Below are 27,483 nucleotides of genomic sequence, written 5' to 3'. Positions count from 1 at the left end.
TCATCTAAGGGTACACAAAAATAAAATTTTATTATACAATTTATTATTTTTAACTATTTTTTACAATAATAAATCTATAAAGATTACTCTGTAATAAATTCGTATGATTAAAACATTATCTTACAAATAAAAAGCTTGAACAATAAAATAAATACATTTCAATAAGAAAAATAGTATTTAAAAAAATTAATACAGAGTACGTTGTCATTAAAACATATAAAACGTCTTTGATAAAATATAAGTACACGATTTTTGATTGTGATAATAATATAAATATAATATTATGTTTAATACTTAACAATAAATTCAACCCATAAACAAAGTTCTTTGTTTTATACAGCATTATATAATTCTTAATCGAACCTTATTCGTTATTTATAAGTAATTAGTACTATAAACTAACGTCAAGAAAGTGCCCATTTTTACACTTTACGTCGTGTTCTTATGAGTTATAAATTATAATAATAAATTTCAAGTCGAGTAGGTATACAAGTATACAACTTAATACCATAAGCAATATTAAATTGTATAATAATAATAAGTTATTGAAATTGTAGAATAAGTTTTTTCAGGTTAATATAATGCCATGAAAAATATAACAAAATAATATAGTATTAATGCTATTACACAGTAAGTTCTGCTTAATGTAATTATAATCTAATATCAAAATTATTGATTATTTTGATTACCCGATTGATATGTATATAACAATTAATAATTAATAACCACCACTTTTCACCACAGTTCATTACTCATCAGTATGTATCGGAATGCCTTGTTTACTAGATATAATATCTATTTTAAGCTTTACCCATATACGTTTCTGAAACTTTTCTAGTATAAAAAAAAAACTAATAATATGTAATAAGAATATAACTTATAGAGAAAACGAACATAAATCAGCACCCACGTGTAACATGTACGTTATATTGTTTGTTAGTATTTTTTACGGGCTAATATAGTAATAAATCGTAATTTATATTTCAGAGTTCAAACATATGGGGAAATAATATTTATAAGTTTACGCCACTGAACTCGATAGCCGATACTTGTTTAGTAATATTATGTAATAACAACCCAAATACTTTTAGTTACATTAACGTAGGTCGTAGTTAATATCCAATAATCAATACATTTTTAACTCTACAACAGAGGTATACGGAGAAACTATTAGGTATACACAACGATAACGATAACCGCGGCCATCGAAGGTTACGAACAAAATGGAAAACATTTCACGATTGTTTAAAAATGTGAAATAATTAATTTAATTAATTACGTCGATTAAATTAATCAAAGAATAATTTTATTGAGTACCTATATGACTATATCCTACTCCAAATAAATTAATGTTTGTGGAGGGTTATAGTCATATAGGTACTTGATAAAGTTCATTGAGTTAAAAAAAGAATTATTGAATTCATTAAATCAATGTAATTTAATTTGTGAAACTCGCGTAGATACCTATTGTCATTTTTTTTTTTTGTTAAACGTATTACGTTGAAAATTCAAATATAATATATCTATACACCTAATTTTAACTTTAAAAATAAATTGTAACAAATAGTATTTAATTTTTTATCTTACACGTAAACTAAAGTATCGGAATCGATTTTTTAGTGATCTTTCCTATCAGTTGCTGATGAAGAGTTGAAAAGTTTGAATTAACTTCAAACAATCCCTATAGGTTAACAATAATTTGTTTAACTATGCTATTATAGTTACACGACATTTACATAATAATATTATTATGCCGGAGTGACTTAAATAGATAAACAGTTTCGTTGGGGATGAACCAAATTTAGCTCCCCCTCCAAATCGGGTTTTGCTGCTCAGCTGCACACTAAATTCGAATGAATATTTCAATAGGTATAATTTAATGACACTGTCATGTGACGACGCTCGCGATTACAACGGTGATGCACTCGTTTACATTTTCTTAGGATTTTTCGTCTTACGCGTAAATAAAATTTAATAGGTAATATATTGTACCGAAATTGACATTCAGTCGCACATAATTATGAGCGATTAAAACAAAAAAAATATGTTATTTCATGACTTGTGGTTCGTACTGCTCGATGAGCAGCAACTGCAGTTTCGACGGGGATGAATAATATATAAGATGAAACGTGTGGTGCAGGTGGTGGTGCACTAAAATTGCACGGTTTTGAATATTTAAAAATAAAAAATTATCATTATTGTCGTGATGAGCAGAGCCGCATTGGTGCCGGCGACCTAAGACGCCGCGGACTACATCATGGCAGCGCCCCCTTTGGCGGTCAGCGGGTTCGGTGGCACTTCGTCCCGGATCCGGTGGAACACTTTGGTGCCGAACCGGAGCGCCGCGCCGATCGGGAACTTGACGTTCAGCCACACGGAGAACCTCATGTTGTAGTTCAACAGTGGCCGGAACACGACGGCCAGCCACGGGTTGGTCAGCAGCACGGCGTGCGTGTACACTTGCACGTTGTACATCCACCGGCTGTACCGAGTGACCAGCGGTTGGCGTACCGGTGCGCCGCACAGCTCGTGCGTGAATGCCATGAATGCTTCCGTGTCCAGCATGGGCGAGATGGGCTTCATGCCGTTTAGCAGCGCATCCACCATCTGCTCGAACCTCGGCGGCGGGTTCGTCAGCCCCGGCGCGTACACGTCCCGCAGGATCAAGGCGCACGTGCCGCGCACCTCCTCCAAAGAGCCACTGCACAGGTTGTACCTGCATCCGTACCAATTTATTTATATCGTTATTGGTACATTTATTTATTTATTTTATAATACATAAATGCAGGTATATACTGCATGTATACGAGACGAGCCCAAAAGTTTTGATGGACGATGGTAGTTAGACCTAAATTAATAAGTAATGACTAAAACCTAACTCGCTGTTGAGATAAATTTATAATTGCACATAACATTATAATTAATGGCAAAAGATAAGTCCCTGTTGGACGGTGTACATGAGTCGAATAATCGTTAGTCAGGAGATTAGTCGGGGAGAAGTTGTGGTTTGGGAAGAGAAAAATATATAAATGTGTTGGGACCCTCCACTCCCGCGGCTTTGAAAACCTTCTAAAGTTTTCCAATGTCGCCAAATTCTTAATTAAGTAATTAGGAACATAATAAACTATATAATAACATATGCATTTTCTCAAATATAGCAGTAATATTAAAATACAGTCACAATCTTTTTATTATAAATATTTAATTTTTGAATTTTGACTAAACACGTAAAAATAACGAAAATTTGTAAATTAATTTAAATTAGAAATTCATAAAAAACTTTCTTTTTCTACCTACAATTTGAAAATGTATAAAAAAAACTCCTCATGATAAGTTTGTATATCTTTATCAAAAAAGGGGGTCTACTGAAAAGTCAAATTAAATTTTTACAAGATTGAATATACATATACATTCGAATTCTAATTAGTAAGAAAACTCACTTGTAACCTAGCTATTTTACAGCAGAGCAACATCCACTTATCCATTTTTTTTGAAATTTAAATCCTAAAGTCTTTAAAATTAGATTTTTAATTTAATGTTAAGAATTTTAGATAATAAAGGAATATTACATGAAGATAAACAGTTGGTTGCAAGGAACAAATTAATTGCCTAAACACAACGCCTTTAAAACGACACGGCTGCAGGAGTTTTACCATAAAAATGTAAGAAATTCGTTTTTAATTAAATTTCATGATGAATACAAATATGTTTTCAGATAACTATAAATGGAAAAAGATTGATACTTTTAATCAAAAAAAAAAATAAAAGATAAATTAAATTATTAATGTTCAAGTAATGCATTTTTGACATATTAGTGCGCGTGCGGGAAATATCCGTTATTTTTTTCACACTAATGATAACTTACCACGTACACATGATACATTTTGACGACTCGCATATATTTAGAAAACTGTTTATACTGAACTCCTAAGAGAGATTCGTTATCGAATCTCTTTAATAAATAAGCTCACGCAATATACCTATTATACTTAATAAAGTTTAAAAACTGCAAAAATAATAAATCATTCAAACATTTGAATTAGTGAATTCTCAATAGATAGGTAGTCAATACAACATTATAATTTAATATTTATTTTTTCAACTACATAAACAGGCACCTACTCATTCTGCAAATAGCAATATAACATTAATACTTAATCGTCTAATTGTTTGAATAATAATAATAAACAATTTTTAAACTTAAATATTTTCTATAGGATATATTCTGATCGATGTACTATTATATATTAGATCGGATAAAATAATAGAAATTAATTTCTTTGACCAGGATTATAATATAAGGATATTCACTTTTGAAATTATGATGTGTAACGTATGGGGACCTACTAATACTATACAAATAAAATCTATACGATTGCATGGCACAACGACACTTAAACCACGCCCAAAAGTATATAAAAAAAAGTTATTTGTATATAAGGGGTGTTGAGTTCGTCACGCCATTTATATCCCTCAGAATGTCAAAAGTCAATAATATTCAATGCTACGACCTACCTAACTATTTAAGTTGTATTAGGAATAATTAAAATTGATCAAATACTTTGAAAAAATTATTAACTGCATAGATTCGTTATAAATATACTTATACAGCCATCAGGTACTTACTATATATGTCCTACATAGTAATATTGAATACATTTATCAAAGTTATTCATCAGTGCAATTATTATATGCACCGCATAATATATGACAATTAATGCAAGAAAAATTATAATATGTGGTGCAAACTACAAAATTATTTCTATTAAATGATTAATTCATTTTTTCCAACAATTACATTTTCCTACGTATGTATTTTAAATTATTTCTTAGTGAAAAAAATAAATAGATTCCGTTTCACTTGACACTGATATAGTGTAGGTATATAATGGCAGCGATCTCTATGAAATAATTGTAAATAATGTAATAATGTAAATATTACTTACTTGTCTTGAATTCCCAACATGTAACCAATAGTCCTCCAAAAATGAATAATGGCTCTTTCATCTTCTTCAGTGCCTACAATAGCCAATTCTTTTTTTTTCAACAACAGTAAGCCCATGAATCCAAATTGAGTTAAAGACATATCTTTTTGAGTTACTCGCAGTCCAAGTCCAGACTTATTTGATACTCGATTTGCAGCACAATGAAGTCCGTGTACAATGGCCACAGATATCTGAGATCTAAAAATAATATATTTTAAAGTAAACTGGTTTTCATATGTGAATGGCTGGAGAATATTAATTATTAAATGTGATTGTTTATAATAAGAAATTTTTATTAATATAAATTAATAAGATTTTTAAGTAAAACTTCTTTCTTGAGGTATCTATGGGTGGAAAAAAAATCGAAAAAATGAAACGCAACGATTGTTGTTTCATCTTTGTTGTTTTTATATAAATCTATATATATTTTAAATTTACTCGTATAATCCATTTATATAAATTCACGGACCCCAATGAAAGAATTTTCACCTCTCCAAAGTGTAACGGTGAGCTCACTCACACTCACGTGGTGTAGTTTTTTTCAATATACATCATTAAGTATACAAGTACGAATTACGTTAGATATATAGCTATTTGTCAATTATACTTTAATCCTTGTATCATAGATTTTTAGATATTTACTTTAAGTTATTTTCTTATATAGGTGCATAAAGTCCATCGTACTTGTTAATTATTTTAAGAAATTGTTTTTTAAAAATATTGAATACAAAATTATTTCATGCATTATGTTTGGTTCGTGTCGTTTTTTGCGAAGCTATAATATTTTTTGAAATGACGGCGAGTCGGCGAGTTGTATTAGTGAGTATAAGTAAGTAAACAGATATAAACACAAATCGCAATAAATACATAAGTATCTATTATGCCATAATGGGAGAAAACATAAATTGGAATTATACGATCGAGAATGGGATTTTTTTTATATAAATATATTATTTTTATTTCCTATTAGGTAGCTAATAGGCATATAGTAGTAGATATCTTAAAGGAAGGCATATTTTATTATAACTAATAAATTATCTTTATTTTAGTTTGTAATGAATTAATTTTTTGCAGCAGATTTTACTTATCATAGTATATAGAACTGTACATTTTAAGGATTACTTATTTACGTATCTAACACCTAAATTCAGTCAAATTTACTTAAATTTTGACCATGCAATTCGTATTTACAGATTCTTAAGTACCTAGGTGTTTGTTATATTCCTCGTAACTAATATAACATCTAAGCCATTTTTAGGCGATTCATAACGCGTTTTCTATACATAACGGGCGATTCGTTGTAAATTGTAATGTATCATAAGGTTATAACTACAAATAATATAAAAAATACAAAATAATAAGCATATTTAAAGATGTTAAGGTATTGCACACGTTGACTATAAAATCTAAATTTAAAATAACTGAACTTAAGAAAAAATTATCTGATACAAACTTACAATTAGTTTTAAAAATAAATATAATTATTCCAATACTCATTGAAAATTGTATTTAAATAAATAATTAAATATCCACTTTTGCATTCAAGTATTTAATTACCTATTTAAAGTTATTTTAATAACTAATAAGTATTTTTAACAAACATGATAATATTATAATAGATATGTGTTAAACATGTTATATTCTGATTTTTGCTTACCTTGACTTTGCACTTGTCACGTCGTATCTATACCATCTCAGCATGTGCCTGATTGTATCAAGATACCTCCTAAAAGCGGTATAAGGATCAGAAGATTTATTTGTGAACACTAGTACATCCAATATTGTTGGAACTGTTAATACCAATATTAATCCAATCAAATTTGATGCGAATATTGCATAGAAATTGGAATAAAAATGCTTTTGTCCTCTGAAAAAAAAAACACAAAATATTTTATAACTTTTTTTTTTTGTACACAATATATATCATTTCTATTATTATAATGTATTTACATACATTCTACTGTTATTTTAATTTAAATATTTAATTTATGGAGTTTCATAAAAATTATTTTTACTATTATTATTTATTTATTTTTGACACTATACCGTGTTCCTTCAACTACCATGTTTTCCCTGTGGTACACGAATAAACGTACCTACTAGTACATTTAATTATATAACTTTATATATATTAACCTACTTTGTACAGAAATGTAAATAGGTAGTTATTTATATGTTTTATGCGTATATATATATATATATTTTTTATTTTTATTAGAGGGAACAACATATAGATCAGTGGGTGTGGGATGGTACGGTAGAGGCTACCGTACTTATGTAAGTTTATTTTTTAAATTGATGGGTTGTAACACGTATTTGTGTATGTGTGGCAAGGATATATATTATGTTCCGGGAGCTAGCAACTGCGGCCGGTACGTACGCTCAGTGATGCGTTTCCATAGATTGAGCGTACGACCGCATCTCAGCACCAAGCCACTTTATATATTTTATAAATTTATAATAAAATAAAGCAAGCACTTTAACCGTCAAAATAGTTGTATTATAATTTTTTTATCACATTTAAAACTATATTAGTAAATTCTAAAACAAAATTATTTATTAGCTACGACAATGAATGATTGCGCAGATTAATTAATTATATTCATAAAATAAATAAATCATAATTTGTTATAGTAAGATAAAATTCTAATTTAATTTACGATCATTTTAACTTTAACAAAACGTTACTTTGTATTTTTACTCGTGTTTGCATATTTTAGACCACATAAATAATTTAAATGCAGATAACCATTTTTTATTGCTTTATTCGAAAAATATTTTATATAATTTTATGCATTTAATCATGTTTCATTGTAAACAAATTGTATATTATTATGATCAGGTACATAATATGAGTTTTGAATTATTAATAAATGTTTACTATGTATTGTTAATATATCCTGTGCAAAATTTTAATTGAGCTTTATTTTTTTGTAATTGATTGTAAACAAAAAAACCTTTTAAAAAATATATTATTAATTATTATATTTTTATTTTAATCAATATTAAATTTATTAACAGTTATATACTATTTAAAGGCTATAATTTCACTTTAATAATATATATGCTTGAGTGGTTGAGTAAATTAGCATACAAATTTCAAGGACTTTTAAGTAATTATTAAATTCATAATAATGCTATATTGACAAAAAATTACATATTCACATGACAATATGACATTGATATATTACATAGATATAATTAAAATGTGTGTTCACTATAAAATCAAAACGTAGTTATTAGTTTTAAAGAATTAAAATAAAGCAACAGTTGTAATATTTGATTTTTGTTTTCGTACATCATCAAATCAGTTTGAAAAGAACATGTTATTTTCGTAACATTTTACATTTGTTTTAAGATTTTTAGGTTTTTTTTTCTAATCTTAAACAAAACAATACAAATTAATGAATGCCAAGACATTCCACTCCAGTTATTCATTTTTCGTACCTAATATTAATTATTATATTATCAAAAATTCTTTTCGAAGAGAAATCATTTGGAGCATTATTGTTGTATACAGTATTATATTATACAGCCTACTTACATAATATTGTATAGATTGGAAAATATAACAGCAGAATATTGATTCCACGACTGAAAACTTATATTGTTATGAAATTAGAAATTTCTCATTAGATATGAATTATAACTTCTAAGTATTAAGAAATTTAGGAACTAAATTTGACTATCAAGAGACTAAACATGTTGTACCTTTTTCATAAATACGGTTCAGTACGATATTACGAGCAACTTTGCCACATCTTTTATTATTTAATTACGAAAAGTCACAAGTGAAATGTAGAATTATATCAGTTTATGACAAATATTTTCATTAACTTTTCTGATACACGATCAGTTATCTACTCGATTGGTTTCTACCGCGAATTCAAGATATAAGATACTTTAACTTGGAAACTTGTAACTATATATAATAAGTGATTACAATTTACAAGTGACAATTGTCAATTACAGACTATGTACAACAGTAGTTAGTGACTTAAAGTAAGTTACATTTAAAGTTGTTACTAGTTACCTAATTAATAAATTTTGCTTATTTCTTCAAAAAAATTAATGATGTTATTAAATATTTGTTTGTAGCCGTCAATGAGGAAAAAGTATTACGTACGTAAGTAAAATTTTAAAGTATTATGAACATTGCATTATTTTATATTAATATACCAGTATGGTAAGAACTAATTATTAGAGTATATCACACCCTTACAACGGATAGTAAATTATACATAAAATTGAAAAATTATTGAATTGGCTACATTGGAACTGAAACAAAAAAATAAAAAGTTCTCAATCGTAATATCTACTCAAAATGTTGCTCCAAAAAAGCCGCAAAGCAATTGTATTTTACTGTTACATTTTGGTGTTAAAAATTTTTTACAAAAAACAAGCCTGCAATTTTATTATTGAAGTAAAATATTAAAATAACTATGTACATATTATTACATATTATGGTAATTTTTATTGTTGCTATTAACTGTTTAAGAATAATTTCTGATTAATTATTTATCGCTACTTGGGCAAATCTATCGAACAGTTAGTTCCAAATTTAAATTTACGTTAACATCGAAATGTAGGTTAACACGTAACATCCTAATATACTATATACACACGTGATTATTTATTTAATTCCCTGTCCCTATTTGGAACATTGAAACTACAGCAATCAGTTATAACCCTAGCTTGTTGATATTTAAATTTTTTATTTGTTATGTGGACGCTCCACCCGCATGCGTTGTCTCCGTCTAAAAAATGTACAACACGACAAAAACTGTTTTGCGTGGAATAGATGAACTACTTAGGCTGTAGTGATAGCTAAGATTTCAAATTGACATCCAATATATGTATAGTTGAAAACATTATCTGTGAACTATAATTTTAATTATTTTTTTTTGACATCATTTATGCGAGAAAAGTTCTTATTGTTTCAAAATCCATTATTTTTATGATTTTCTAACTTTAATAACTTATTTTGTAGTTCATCGAAAAATAAAAACGATATTTTACAGCCGAAACTCTTCTTATTATATGTGGTAGAAATTTCGTTTTTCAGTGATGTCTGTAGCTTTCTTGATTCTTTCCCGCGCAAAACAGTTTTTGCCATGTTTTACATTTGTAAGACGAAGACAACACATACAGGTGTAGCGTCTTCTTAATGATATGTGTAATTATATTTATAATGTAGTTGATCAATTGATAACATAAAATAAATTATAAATGCACGTTTACAATAATAAATGTCTTAAAAACGTAATGCTTTATTTTAAACTAACCCTTTATAATACCCTGTATTCATTAAAAATTAAGTATTCTAACACATTATAGGTAAGATATTTATTAGATAAGAAAAATCAAGTTATTTAAAAATACATTATAATTTATGTTATTAGAAATGATAAATAAACTGTAAGTAGTAGAAGTAGACACGTGTAATTATCACCGAGGTTTAGGTAATTGTTAAAATAAATTAACTGTCAATTTATAAATATAAATATTCAAAGATAATATAGACCCCATTTTATTATTTATAAGTAGTTAAAAGTTAATAATACGTGTATTTAGACTTTTTAGTGTAATACAAATACTGATAGGTATAGTACGAAACAATGAATGATAAAAATATCAACAGGTATACTTAAAAATACCTACCTATAAATTATTATCATCGGTCAAAATGTCGATAGCTGAAAAGCAAAAATATTTTAACAAAGTAACATGAAAAATGATATATTTTATATTTATGACTGTATGTACTGATTCAAAAAGTAAGTAACCACTAACCGTCTATACAGCAGAAGATAAGACAAAATACCTAGCTCTGCTAAAACGTGACAGTTCATGAGAAGAGATAATGCTAAAATTTTAATACAGAACAAATCGACGATAAAAAAATAATAAATCAATAAAACATCAAAGCCAAAAACAAAAATAAAAAGACAAATTACAAGTTAAGGGTACGAATATAATTATGCAAACCGGGTAATTTTTTAAACATGTTCACCCTTATTCTTTCATTTAATAATAACTTTATTCCATTTCTGATTTTTATCATTTTTAAGTATAGCTAGAGAGTATAGATAATATTTTTAAATCTTAGATAGGTTTTTTTGTACTATTTATGACTGCTATGAGCGATGAGTGCCCCGATGTGTAATACAACCTTCAATTTTTTAAATGAGAACCTCTCTAACACTAAAAATTATTTAGTGGACAATTTTCTTGAAAATGTTGATGTATCTAAATCAAAATGCCAATAAGTAATTTTTGAGTTATTAAAATTTTTATATTAAGGGTAATAAATAATAATCCTTAAAATATAAACTATAATTTAACCATACATTTGAGATGTAGTATTCATTATTCTTAAATATTTTTACAAATTATTTATACTAATAAATTAATAATAATTACTAATTACTATATATTACTAAAATAATCTAAGCTCTAAGGTGGATTGATATTAATCCACCTTGCTAAGCTCCTAAACCTATCTACCTAACCCATTACCAAATTATCCTTAGAACGCAGATTTATATAATTTAAAAACTAAACTGTTCGAATTCCGATTTAGATACAAAAAAATTCTAAAAAAAATATTTGCTGGATAATTATAAGTGAAAAAAAGAGGTTCTTATTTGATAAATATGTATTTATTACATTGTCACATGATCAAGTTAGAAAAGTTGAACAACTTATGAGGAAATTTTTATAGCATTTTAAAATTTTAGATATAAAATGAAAAATCATAATAAATTTCAAGCTCAATATAATTTTCAAATCTTCGTTATTTTGACAAAATTTGTAAAATTGTAACTTAAGCAGCTCATAATAAATTATTGTGAATTTTTATTCGAATTTTTTTTTTAATACACTAACAATAACTTATGAGGAACCTTGTATTAAAATTTCAAGTTTTTCGAGCGAACAATTATTTGTCGATAATAATTGAAAAATAACTAAAAAATACTAAATTTCTAACACCTATAAATTACTAGGAAAAAGCTGAAATCTCTTGAAAATTTTGTATGTATAGAAAATGGCCATATAAATATTTGGTAACAGTTTAAAGTATTTACAGTTATAAGTTGTTGAGATTTTAAGTTTTTCCCGATGCTTTTGAAAACTGCTAGTAATGTTTTACTTTTAATCCCCAAAGCACTAATTAGATTCATAGAAATTTTTTTCTGCTCTAAGGTGATAATGATAGACCCTTCCCCCCCCCCCCAAAAAAAAAAAAACAACAATAAAAACAAAAGTCATACAATTTAAAATCAATAGTCAATAGATACATCTACTTAGAATCTAAATCGAGAGAAGCACAATTGAACTTATATTATATTTAGTGAAATAATATTTTATATACCATGAAAATTATATCTTTTAAGAATGTTTATTATGATGACTAATTAAATAAACGATTGCTTGTTTAGTTATATAATTTTAAGTCTTATTATTTTTATAAATATTTTTTGCCAATTAATTATTTAATTAGAATTTATGATTTAAAAATCAATAATCATTAGTAATTTTCTATTAGATATTTTATTAATGTTCAAATTTAACACTTTAACCTGTCGATAATTTATAGTGTTTTAGGTGTTTCATACATCTTTTATTTTTAACCTATAATATATCATAAAGGTGATTAATTACATCTATTTTAAAAATATGTATTTTGACCAAATGATTTTACCACATTTATTCGTAATAAACTAAAATAATTTTGATAAAACTTAATCAAATTGATTAACCACATTACACATAAAACTAATCTTTTTGTTCAATGTTTAGGTTTTTACGATCATGTGAAATTAATATATTCGATGATTTGAATGATAATAGTTTTATTTTAAAGATCCAAAACTTGAATGCGTTCCAATCTTCTATTCTATTTTCTAATTAATATTCCGCATGCACATTTAAAGACGTTAAAAAAATACCTTATTGTGAAATTTGATTTGCGTATACAAATATATTATTATAATATTTCGATTTAAGTATTGCAAAAACAATTCACGTATATTCTATACCTTAATTAATACATTAGTAATAGGTAATATTGCTTATTATAATTTATAACTCACATAGTCACATTATATGTTCATAACTGCATAACATATTTATGGATTGTAATTACAAAATTGGTATTACAGCAATAACTACCAAGAAATATTGTAAACTACGTTATGGATTAAGTATATTAGTATATTACAACTGTGTGTCATTACAACTGCAGCATATAACAATGTGGTGTATTTTTTTTTATGGATGCAGTCCGCATAATATACAATCAAAATAAAAACCAACAAAACTACCTATATCAATGTTAAGCTCATTACAAGAATAGTAATACACCATATATTATGCATACCATATACGTATATATACAAAACATTATTTAAGTATAGGTACTTATAAATAATTAATATTCTCGAAATTTATTGAACAGTTTTGGTTAGTTCGCTTGTTCCTATAATAGTTTTGCTGTTATTTTTTTGTATAGTTAACATCATAAAGTAGTTGCGTAGGTAAGGCAGGTAATATAGTCTATAGATATAATAACAACATTTTTAGAACGGTTCGTAAAAAACGAATTTTTAAAATCATAATTTTTTTTTCTCAACATTGTCGCGTAATTTAAATATTTTAATTAGTAAAAGCTCGATAACCGAAATTTAATGTGTTAGCAGTAGAGTGACAGTAATAGTGAGATGGTTTTACCTGGCGAACAATTTCGCGTCGAACCATTCTGGAACATCTTTGGGCCGCGTGGTGTCCACTGGCACGTTGCTTCCGTCTATCATGATGGTCTTGAACTTCTTCGCCGCGGCATCGTCAGTTTTCGTTGTGTCCGACACTGTGTCGATCGATAAAATAACACATTATTATTGCATGTATACGCAGCAGACGCGCATTGTTTGCGCCGTAATAAAAAAAAATAAGGAAAATCAATAAACATAATAAAAATAATTATAGTTTTTGACCGTTTTATTCGAGTCTTACTTGTAAAGTAGGTAATTTATAGTATATATATATGACAATATTGTCGTCGTCGTTTCGTTCGATTGCGGCTGGGCTATCGCTAGGGAACACCGAGCGGGTCGTAGAAAATCTTAAATTTTAAAACAATATTACAGGAAAATGTGTTCGAGCCGGACGTCCGTCGAAATTCGTGGGCTACGCGGCGCGAGGCGAGCGAATGACTGCGCAACGTTCACGTCGGTGCGCGCTCACCGTGTGTGCAGACAACTCCATACCGACTAGCTAAGATGGCCCAACGGTAGAAAGTGATGGCTAAACCGGTTAATGTGTAGTTACGAGACTACAACCGCCACCGTCATGGCCACCTGTCATAGCTTGCTGTTGCGGACGATTGCTGTCGTTCAGTAGACCTCTGGTGACTAGTGTACCAATAGCAGTACCACCTAATAGTGATGGGAATAATATTTATTTTTTTATAACACACATTAATAATGATAATAATGAATAGTAAAACTATACCAACAAAAAATAAATTATAATATATAATTGACGCCAGCTGTAGTGTGTACGTTCGTCTGCAGTGACCAGAAAGGTTTTTTTGCAGCAACACTTCGTCACGACACATATAAAAACACGCAGGACACGGAATACTCGCCGATATTATTACAATATATTATGATCAAGACTATCGCGTTTAATCAAGAAACGTTAGGTATATACCTACATATAATATATACGTAAATTTCGTAAATCTTCAATGTCATGATAATGGCTCAACATTATATTTCCGTAGAGGAATACTAATTCGGTATTTGGATAATTTTGTCATTTATATTATTTTCAAATGTTTAATATTATAATACAGTACATTTATGAGGCGCAGTTGCTCCACACGTACCCTTGACCAGATTTTTAAACGGCACATCAACGAAAAGCTTATTATTTCTACACACGTATCGAATTTATACACTTACAGAAATACTGCGCAGTTAGAGCAACTTGTAACAACATATACATATTAATTTTTTTGATTAAAACGTCGTATAATAAAAACATTTCACAAAACAGAGAAACAACTAATTTTTAAAATTATTTTTAGTGTTTTACTACTATGGTGCTGAAACACGCACACCCACTTCCCATGTCCCATTTTGCGGCTACTACGTCGATATGCACTATGCATGAATTATACACATTATATTTTCTTTGATAAATAGCAAACAGTTTTCATAACCATATTAGCCATTATATAAATTTATGATCGGGTATCCCCGAAAAATAATTATCATCAAAATATATATAAACACAAATTATAATGCCACGGAAAACAGTTAATGTAAATAATTAAATGTACATGTAAATAAAACAGTTTAGGCTAAATTTTTGATTCTTTTTTAAATCAATTAATTTTTAGAATAATATATTGTGAATTTATCATATTTTATTGCGTATTATATTAAAATGTAGGTATAATAGAAAAAAATCATGGGTATTTAATCAATGCACAATGTATCTATTTCCCTTGCATTACCTACTTTAAGTCTAACACGTTTAACTAATAATAAGTGCAAATATTGTTTTACGTTAAAATATATTGTTATAAGCCATAAGATCTTATTGAACCTACATGTAAATTTCCATTCATACTATATTATATATTAGGTATTCATAATGTGTGTAAATGAATACGGATATTAGTGGTTCCACGGAATACATTACTATTCAGTAATGGTGAAAGTGAACAAAATAAAACTTAAGTGAAAGTAGTCAAAATCATTTAATTGACAACCATTTGATATTCTTGCAGTTCAGAATAAAAGATAAACAATTCAACTAATAATTAATATATTATAATATGTCATAAGCATATTAAGCTCATCATATAATTTTCAATATTAGTGGTAGGTACCATAACACCTTAACTATTTAAACTTAAAATAATATGTTACATAATATAACTGAATTTAACATTATTCTATATGTTTTTATGTTTAAAATTTATCCTAAAAACCAAATTTTAGATTCTTATTGCGGGAGATATGAAAATTAATTTATTGGATTTACAACGGTGTTTATATTATATGTGTGTGAGTGTGACTGAAATCACATATTCGAGTTTCTAATAGAAAATCTGATGTAATTTTTACTATAGCTTTTAATTAATAATAGGTAGTACCATATTTATTGTCTATATTTCTAAACAGGATATGATTTTCTAATTTTCATTTTTCAAACTATTTTACAATATTTCTTAAATTATTTATAAAATATATTTTAAATGTTACACTTTTTTCGATTAATGATGACAAAATTTTCGTTTTATGGTTATTAAGCTTGGAACTGAAATTCAAGGTTCCTCATAAGTTGTTCTCATAAAAATTGAAAAATATTAAAAATAATTTGTCTCATTTTTTAAGTGTTTGAATTAGGAATTTTGAAATTTTTTTCAAAAATATGGAATTTAGGAAATTATTTTTTAAGTAAAAAATCTAATCATTTTCAACTGTAATACGTACCTACCTTAAAATCATAATAAGCCTTGAAAATTATAAATCAGGTTTCTCATGAGTTTTTCTTATGACAATTTTAAGATATAAAATATTAGTAGGTAACTAAATATTGTTATGGTTAAATATTCAAATTTTGTAGAAATCTAATATTTAAACAATAAATATCTATTTTAGTTATTTTGTTGGCATTCGAAAAAATGTTAATCTTCGAGACATAATATACAGGGTGAATTTTTTATCGAAGAACACTCATTATTTAAAAAAGTATGAGTGTATGAGTATGAGTGTTCTTCGATAAAAAAATCATCCTGTATACTCTCAGATTCTTTTTATAACGACTTATATTTGTATTAAATAACATATTACATTAAATTATAATATAATATAATATATTTTTAAATACAAACAAGCTCAAAGAAATCAAAACATCAATAGACCCATGGAAATCTCCCTCATCTAAATCCAGACAATGAAAATGTAGTTATGTTATTACAAGTTATTATATACCACGTTATTAGTTATTATTTTTTAAGGACTCGAATAGACACTCCCATTTAACACAGTTGCAATTTATAAAAAAAAAGGAAGGTCCAATTTTCTGTAAAAAATACACATGTACTTCACCAACTCCCACTTCTGTTAAACATAATGTATCCCCATATATAAGACCAACATTTTGTAATTATTATAGATTAATAATAAAATAAGCTGGTAAGTCGTGGATATCGCTCTGTTGTACAGTAGCTGTTACAGGTAGTAACCCACCTACTGTAATGGATGGAATTAAATTTGATTCCAATGATATTATATAATTGTATACGAAAAACGGGATCTGTGCGAAGACGGTTTATCTGTCTAGGATATATTATAGATTAATAAAAATTTTCAAATCTTAGATTTAAAAAGACATTTTTTTATGAATTTCTAGCTTAAAATAATTTGCGAATTTTCGTGATTTTTACGTATGTTGTCAAAATTAAAATTTGAATGCTTGTAAAAAAAATCGTGCCAATGTATTTTTAATATTTTTCAACTGCTATTGTTACAATGTGTTAGAAGTCTTGTATTAAATTTTCAAGTTTTTTTACCCAACACATACATTTTTATCGAAATTTATAGAAAAAAAAAAAAAAAAATTGAAAAATTAAAATGTCAGTAAATAGCTCAAAACAAATCAAAATATTTTGAAAATTGTATTAAACATAAAAAATGTCTACATAAATATTCAGTGAAAATTTCAAGTATCTGCGGGCATTTGTTTTAGAGTTACACCAAATAAGAAAATCGCTAAATGTAAAAATCCAATGTTGTAAAAATTTAAATTTCAAACGTTCATAAAAATTTAATTTGAATTTCTGGTGGACATAGTTTTTTTGATAAAGATTGACAAATTTGTAAGGAATCTTGTATTAAATGTTCAAATCTTAGATTTAAAAAGAAAATTTTTATGAATTTCTGGCTTAAAATAATTTGCAAATTTTTGTGATTTTTACGTATTTTGTCAAAATTTGAATGCTTATAAAAAAAAATTGTGACTATGAATCGCTATTGAAATATTCAATAGCAATAGTTTAATAACTATTAATTTGGGCGGTGGTAAACTCTCCCGATTGTAAGGCAAAGTCTGCCGATTTTTAAAACTAGTAAACTCTCCCGATGGTAAACTCTCCCGGGTAAATATTATGTTTGCCTGAAAGAAATGTGTAAACTCTCCCGGGTCAATATTATGTTTCCCTGAAAGAAATGTGCAAACTCTCCCGAGTTATTTTAAATGTTATTGCTACTCTATGAATTGGCTACACGCTACACTGCAGAGATTGTGATTATAATTTTTATTATGAATTGTATTAGGTACCGTATTTAATCTGTATTTGTCATTTAAATATTTAATTACCGTTAGAGTATTTTTAATTTAAATATTTAAAACGATATCGACTATAATGGCTCAACCAATTCTAACTGTGTAAAACGAATAATACATTAATACCCCATGCTCCCCAGCTAGCTTAGTAGTACTGAAGTAGACCCGGGTGAGTTTACATGTTCCCTTCAGGTAGTACTGAACTAGACCCGGGAGAGTTTACATGTTCCCGCCAGGTAGTATTAGACTAAACCCGGGAGAGTTTACCATCGGGAGAGTTTACATGCCATTAAAATCGGGAGAGTTTACAATCGCCCATTAATTTTATCCAGTTTTCAAACTCTTGTAAAAACATTTTACTTAATGGGGAATCTGGACACTGCGGTACCTGCATAATATATAGCCAAAGTGCATTTAACCAAAATCGTTTTGTTTTTCATGATTTTAAGCAATCTTTAAACAAAATTAATACACAAAAGTATAGCAAAAGTCATAGGAAAATAATATTTTTGAGGATTCTTTGATATCCAGTTTTCAAAATTTTGCCTCATAACAACTTGATTGCCATTTAAGTTTACACCATTTATTTTTTTTTTTAAATCAAATATAAAGTTAAATAGGTAATAATAAAAATATATAAGACCAATATTTCAAACCCTCAAAAATATTATCAAAGTACAATTGGTGTAATAAATACAATTTTATGCTAAGAGATTACTCAAAAGTCATATAAAAATAGGTTTTAATGCCAATGTATTTTTTTTATGTTGTACGTTGGTCTAAGAGAGGAAGAGAGAGAGAGAGAGAGAGAGAGAGAGAGTAATCATGTATATCACTGACATCCTCTTTACCGACTTTACCAATGATTGTAATACATTAATTAACACAGTATGTAGTATGTAATAGGTGTGTGAAGTGTGAACACTGTGAACATAATATAGGTACTTATACGAAGAATTCTATCAGGGCATCAGATTTCAATAGTTTTAATTTTTTAAGTGGCTAGTTGCATATTATAGTCAGCTTTTAACCATAAAGATTTTATTATTTGGCATGTGTTTAGTTGAAACTAAAATACTAATTACATTCAATCCCGAACTTATAAACAAAGAAAATAGTTGGGTCGGTTCTAAATTCGTATTATTGGTCTTGTGGAGAAAATAATGCTATGAATTTTTTGTATAAGTACACATTTAGAATTAATAGAACTATATGGAAGACAATATCTGGTTTGGTTTTTTTTCTAATAACTTTTTGTCAAAATGTAGGGATTAGGTAAATATTATTTGTTGTGATCAAGTGATGTTTAAAATACATTGAAATGCACATAAGTTCCAATAAGATCAATGGATTCAATACAAAAAAACCGAACCGTCTCCTTTTATATAAAATTCAACAATTTTAAACTCTATATTTTTACGTGATAAATAATTACAATATATATTTATTTATTTTCGTATCATAATATTATATGCTTAACGCATAGTTTCACGATAAATATGATTTACAAAAATGCAAATTGCGTAAATTTTAGATAGCAAACAAATACAAAGTGTACATGTGAATGCATGGATCTATAAATCCGAAATGGAGGGGGCATCTAAATTAAAAATATAACTATATAATTTTAGTGCATAATAGATAATATACAAAGTGATTCACCAAGCATATATTCGCTCTCTTTTTTTATTCAATAATGTAGTTGTTAAAAATCAGGTTTTGGAGTATTTGAATATTTAAGTATACCTACTTATTGACCATATTTTCAAACTTCTGTCATATTTTATACTACTTAAGAAGTGTCCAGTGATGATCCAAATTTTTATTTTTAAATTAGCCACCCTTTAAGATCCTGAGCAAAGCGAAGAATGTATTGACTTTAAAATTATGTTTTATTTTTTTGTGTCGGTGTATACGATAAGTTATCGAAATACGAGTAATATAGACTATGCTTCGATTTTCAACTTCAGTAGTTTTCCCGGTTGAAAATTGAATGTAGTTGGTGCACTGAAGAGGTCAAAATTTAAAATTTAAAATTAAAAAAAAAACAAGAATTATCTTAGATTCTGAGCGAAGCGATGAATGTACTGCTTTTAAGATAATATGTGTTTTTTATTTTATTTTATTTTTTGTGTCTATGTTCGCGATAAGCAGTCAAAATTACGCAGTTGTTTTCAAAAGCATTTGAATGCAAAAAAAAAAAAATTAAAGAAAAATAAGAATTTTCACGCAAAATCAGCTTTCGATAAAATCAATCTTGGTTTATGGTGTAACTCTTAAAAAAATTATCGTAGATACACGAGATTTTCACTGAAAGTTTAAATCCAAATTCTCTATATACCATAATGTCGTCAAAATTGTTGACTATTTGTTGAACTATTTATAGGCGTAAGCAATTTTTGATTATTATTAGCTTCTATTTAATTAACGTCAATAAAAAAGATTTTCGTGATCAGCCTATAAAGAACTTGAAAATATAATGTAATGTTCCTCATAAGTTGTTATTACTTTATTAGCGAAAAAAAAAACAGTTGAGCGTAAATCCACAATTATTTTTTATGAACATTTGAATTTAGAATTTTTACAAAATTCGTCAAAAATCACGATAATTTTTAAATTACTTTGAATTAGAAATTTATAAAAAACTTTGTTTACATCTTAGTTTGAAAATTGAATACGATATTTATTAATTTTTTCATACATTTAACAAAAGGAAAAGTTTATTGGAATGTCAAATATCATGACATTCACTCGTAATATAACAAATTCTCATTCAACTATTTTTTAATATTTTTATCATTCTTAAAAGAATAATTGTAGATCCTTGCAATTTTTATCAAATATTTATTTTATTATTTTATTTACATTTTTACAACTTTTATTGTTACTAATTTTTGATATTTAAACCAGGAAACATTTTGAGTAACCTTTAAAAAAAAGCTCATGGAGGCAATTTGTGTACGTCCGTATAAGCACATATTAATATATTATACGTATAATTATAGTCATAAGTTACAGATTAATAAGTCATAAACTCATAACTATCTGGCATCTATATCTCATTTTTATCTAAGTATAGTATCCCCTCCGTTCCAAACTTCGAACCGGTTGCGATATGAGCCATCAGCTGCAGCAGGTTTGATCTTTTGATTATATTTCTGCGGTGATGACTGCAGATTGATTAAAGATTAGACTAATACTTTCAATCACGTGATAGTCATATGTAAATGTTCGTTTTCATTATTTATCAATGCATAATTTACATTTTGTTTATTATTGTTAAAGCGGTTATTTATTAAATATAATTTAAAATGAAAGTAGTTAAACTCATAACTTATGGACATTAATCATAATGCATATAGGCATTGATCAATATAGCGAGGTTATTTGCATTAGTTTGAATGATCCAATGTCCAGATCTAGTGAGAATGATTGATATGGAATTTAAATATTTGAATTAAAGGAAATAATATTTTCAAAATATTTTTGAGTAATATATAATATTTCGCTTTTAAGAATACAAGTTTTCGGTTACTTTGTCACTCATTCTTACGTTTTTCAACTAAACTACTTAATCAGAATTATGTATATTTTAATGTATGTACCTAAGTACCTATTGAATATTTATTTTAATTAGGAATGTATAGGTTTGATTATTTTTAAAGCACATACTATAATTATCAAAATTTATGTTTATTCAGTTGTGTGAAAATTCCATAACTAACTTAAAACTAAAAAGTACCTACTTTGTGTTTATATTTCCAATATCTATATTTTATATGATAATAATTAATATTATACTTTTTATATTTAAAATACACAACGTGATGTACCTATTTCTCTCATCCTTGCTTATAAGTTTGGTATATGCGTAGATATCAGATATGCCTTGTAACTTGTTAGTATTGTTACCTACAACCTATATATGTATCATTATTCATTTATTTGTTATATTACTAACAACAAAACCAATTAAATGACATTTAATTAACAACTATTATAGTAAACAACATAAGTAAAGTATATATACAACAACTAATTAAACACCTACCTACATCAAAATATATATTATATACACAACAAATAAAAGTTATAATATTAAAATAATTGTTTGATTATATTATACTAACTTGATGTTATGATGCACAGGAATTTATTTTTCGGTGCAAGGACAGTTTGTTAATAATATTTAGATTGATTTAAAAATTTAACATGAATATAATTTTACAGATTTAAGTTGAATTTTTTTAAAGTATGATAAGTTCAATATTCCATAAGTCATTAAATATACAATTATGCGTAGTTACTAATTTACTGTATATTTAATTTTAAAGAAATAGTTGATTTCGTATTTTTGTATAAAGTGCTCAATCGTCTACTCTGTGAATACTGTTTATTGGCGTTTGTCCAAAATTCATTCGTTTAAATTTAGATTAAAATATAGACACATGCTAAACATAAATAAAAAAATACAATCCAAGCATAAGGATTGGTTTTAGTAATATTTTATTCTTGCTATTGTATAATCATAATGTATCTATATTATTATTATATTTATATTATTATTATATTATTTCAAATGTGAAAACCATGATAAATCACTACATTCAAACAAACCGATTTTAGTCGGTCATCAGAGGTTCATAGGAATAAGTTTTTTTTTCAAATTAGAATGGCATAAAAAAATTATTATGAGTAAAAATGTTCGATGCATTATAATTATGTATGAATTATGTTCCTGTTTTTCCTATATTTTTTTTCTTAATTAATTTGTAAAAATTTAAAAGTACTGTGATTATTAAATTCTTAGCGGAGTAATGAAGGCATTGCTTTTACAATGAATTGTATGTTTGTGTGTGTGTGTGTGTTAAAGTCAAGAGGGTTAAAAGTAAAAATTCGAAATAGTTATCAAAAACTCTGGAGAAAAAAAACAGAGATTGTCACACACAATGCCAGTTTTTGACGAATTACATTAGTGTATTACCGTAATAAGCAACTAATAATCGAACCAGTATAAAATTGTATTAAAGTAACTATATAAAACCTATTATTTTAAAAACACCTACTCCAAAATAAATACAAATTACACCTACTTATTATATCGATTATTTTCATGAAGCACATTATTATATTTTGTAGATATTATTTGATGATACAAATTAAAAAAATAAATACATTTTTAGAGGTAAGGAATATATTTCATATTATAAGTTGTAAGCAAAAAAGTATATAAATATAGGTATATATATATTATATATATATATTTATTTTTTTTTTTGGTTTTTCCGGCCTATAAGACCATTCCGCAAAACAAATTTCCCTCCAATTTATTTTATTTTCTGCTATTTCTCTCCAGTTTGCTCCTGGATCAACCTCTTTAACATTTTTAACATCTTTCCTCACACAATCTTCCCATCTTAGGCGTGGTCTACCTAGTGGTCTCTTTCCTTTCGGTTCTTCCCTGATTACCGTGTTAATCATTGCGCCTTTTTTCCTCCAGGCGTGGCCTGCCCACAACAGTCTTCTTTTTTTGATTTCGTTTGAAATACATGGTCTCTGAAACAAGTTCTGTAGTTCTTCATTGGTTCGAATTCTCCACTCTTGGGTTCTTGAGTCGAAACAAGGTCCGTATATACGTCTTAAAATTTTTCTTTCAAATGTGTCTAGTTTTATTTCCTCTATTTTTCTTGGTGCCCATGTTTCTGACCCATATAGGACGACAGGACGTATTAATGTCATGTATATTTTTATTTTTAAGTTCAAAGATATTGATCTCAATTTTAGCAGGGTTCCCATTTTTTTAGCAGTTATTGGCCAGTTGCATTCTTTTGGAAATCTCTACTTTAACTCATTGTCCTGAGTTAAGAGGACACCTAAGTATTTAAATTGTGGAACTCTTTGGAATATATGTCCATCTATATTCATACTCTCCCCGTGGCGCTTCGTCCTGTCTTTTCTGTTTAGTTTCATATATTCTGTCTTTTTATCATTTATTCTGAGACCAACTTTATTCGCCGCATCCATCAGTTTTTTACAATGTATTTTTACTATTTCGATATCGTCTCTTAAGAGTAGAAGATTTAAATCCATTTTTACTGCTTCAAAAGGAAGCGGTAGACTAAAAAACACACAGTAAAATCAATATGTAAGTACATTCATGGTCAGCTCAGAATCTAAAATAGTAATTCTGATCTTAAGGTTTATTTGTGCAACAAGAATTATTATCGTAAAACGTATATATATTCAATCATCTAAATAAATTATTATTAAACTAATAAAAATAGTAATTTTATAATAATTAAATAATGCCTAATAACTTCTTCGTATATGGAAAAGTTGCGACACCGATGAGCAACATGTAATAAAACGTTGGTAATCAAATTTCCATGTCTTTAATCTTAGAATATTCAAATTCTATTGAAGAAAATCTAAAAATAATATCGTTGTAATTGAGAAATAGTTTCAGACTTCAGTAGGTTTAATAAAAACGTAATATAATGTATAGAAATGTAATAAAAATGCAGTACGATTACCTACACGCGTATTACCGACTAACCACATATTATCATTAAATAATTTTTTTTTTTGCTTCTACTTTATTTTCCATAGTCCCATTACATTTTAATTTATTTATCAATCACTAGGTATATTATGGCCAGTGAAACGATTTATAACAAGTATTATAATTTATTGATGTGTATATACATTAATTATATGCATAATAAAAATATTTAGTATACATCAAACGATTAGGCGGATGCTTACATTTCTTACGAAATATAACAATTGATTCCCAATTTAAATTATCTACTTTTTGATTGTGTATATAAAAAAAAAACAATAATATTTTATTAGACTTTAATGTTGAATTATGAATTCAGAATTAATAAATGAGTTCTACACTAAAAAAAAAACAATCTTCTAAATTATAAATATCATATTATTATTATTTAATTACAATTTATTCTTCATTTACATTTACATAATATTATATAACGATTCCGTTAGGTACCTATATTCTTAAATGTATCCGATCCATCGTTGTGTTGTCTATACGTACGTTTTCGGGCGCTTTTTTTCATAGTTTTTTGTAAGTTGATTAATAGTTAAAGTATTTACTGAAAAATCTATTTGTAATATTTCACACGTTTATTCTTAACTGCCGTCTGCTTTGATAAATCAAAGTTACATAATTAACATTAATCGTTGTAGGAAATAAAAACGAGACTTTATACGTCGATATATCTATTAGACAGTTGATGTTATGTTATGGTCAGAAGCGGAGTGACCCCAAAATTCTTACCGGGCGAACCAATATTTTCAGTTCACTTTTCAATACGAGCTCTACGTACATAGACATAGACGTAATCAATTTTTTTATGAAATGTGTTTATAAAATTATTTTGAAATGTCCCGGTTGCCCGGTGGGCCACTCTGTCCCAGCCTATGGTTCTATAGGAGATACAGTTATTACTGTCCCAGCAGTCCCTACTTAAAAAAAATCAAGATTCATATTGATTATAGATTATAGAATTATAGAACACTCAACACAAATTACGAGTATACAATTATTAGAGAGGATGCTTTTATACATATAAATAATAGCACTCATAAAAATTCGGGGTCAATTCTATTTAGATAAATAATAAATATATATATAAATAGATAAATTGTAATTACACTCAATCTAATCCTATAAACTGAGTGTATAAATTTGGTAGGACTTTCTCAGCTACACAGTGTGATCCTGCTAAACGTATGGGTTACTATATTAAAAAGGTTCATATACCTAGTACCTATGCATTCAAATAATTTATATTTACAATGATTATTATATTCATTAGTCATTAATTACGACATTGATCCATTATTAATCAGGTAATATAATTCATTGTTGAGACGAGTGTCATTAAATTTAATTACAACAGCAACATTAATTAAAAACCATACCAATAAAAGTAGGTCATCAATTCATCATTTCAAATTCCTTCGGAACTCAGAAGTCAGAAGAATAAAAATATTCTTAACTTAGGTAGTCTTACTCGTATATTTTGGCTTTTTATACATAAAATAATCATTAACCATGAGTATGTAAATTAAATACCACTATTATCGTATCTATATATTGGTGCATGGTTTTGTACTCTTGGTCTATACTTTACGTGTATACGGCACAAATATTTCGAGAAACGAACTAAATAGGTTGTTTGAAACGTTACTCAGAAATTCAGAATATATTATAAAAATCTCGTATTGCAGGAAACAATATATACCTTGATTAATGAAAACTAGATTGGCAGCAAGAGAAGTATACCTACCGACTTTTCCGCATTTATAATGCTATATAGTATATAGGTATAGGTACCTACACCCAGTGGCGTAACTATGGGGTAGCGAGGGGTAGCGGTCGTGACCCCAAACATTTTTATGGGGTGGCAAGAGTATCATTTTGTTACCCCAAAATTATTTATATAATTTAGTAAAAAAAATCCGCGTCAGTGTGTATTTACTATTTATTTATCTTTAAATAGTTATCAAGAAAAAAATACGTTATTTGTGAATTTTCGGGGTACCACACGATTGCGTACGATGTTTCTTTTTGAAAACACGATTGCGTACGTTACACGATTGCGTACGATTTACTGTGCATCGTTGCTAAATTAATGTTTTTATTTTTGATCAGTAAAATTTAAATTTTGGAAAAATGACTTAAGTTATGGTGCCACTTAAAAATCTCAATTTTCGATAAATACCTATGTTATAATAATATAGTACACAAAATAAAATAATTAAATGTTAAAATAATATAATAAAAAATAGTTATTCAATAATAATAATAAAAAAAAAATTATGGAAGTAACCCCTGTTCTATAAGTTCAAAGCAAATGGCAACAGTGCTTCAAAGCTGCAGACAAAAATCGTACGCAATCGTGTTTTACCGGAATTTTCGTGTTATAAAACTGTATAATAATAGTATAATGATAAGTATAATATAATAATAATATATAAGTATAATGATTATTTTAAAATAATTTAGGAGGAAATTATGCGTATAAGTGGTACTCATCATTCATTATGCTTATTGGAGAAGGTGAAGTATTTAAAAGTGTTCGTTACCCCAAATATTTGCTGT

At 27.2% G+C, this 27,483-nt stretch overlaps 1 protein-coding gene across 1 annotated transcript; it reads right to left on the bottom strand.

Moving 5' to 3' along the window:
* Positions 1-21: 21 nt before the first annotated feature.
* On the bottom strand, positions 22-14,668 carry LOC107171865 (uncharacterized). The gene is made up of 6 exons (XM_089216917.1): positions 14,499-14,668; positions 14,001-14,422; positions 13,719-13,854; positions 6,643-6,852; positions 4,947-5,183; positions 22-2,716 (listed from the first exon to the last, which is right to left on the bottom strand). Coding segments are annotated over exons 2-6 (1,050 nt in total). The 5' UTR covers positions 14,002-14,422; positions 14,499-14,668; the 3' UTR covers positions 22-2,250.
* Positions 14,669-27,483: the final 12,815 nt, after the last annotated feature.

The sequence above is a fragment of the Diuraphis noxia genome, unplaced genomic scaffold (genome assembly GCF_037042655.1).
Source record: "Diuraphis noxia isolate RWA-SAM2 unplaced genomic scaffold, SU_Dnox_SAM2 contig0001, whole genome shotgun sequence".
Lineage (NCBI taxonomy): Eukaryota > Metazoa > Arthropoda > Insecta > Hemiptera > Aphididae > Diuraphis > Diuraphis noxia.
The sequence above is the reverse complement of the archived record's forward strand: the minus strand, read 5'-3'. Positions and strand labels throughout refer to the sequence as shown.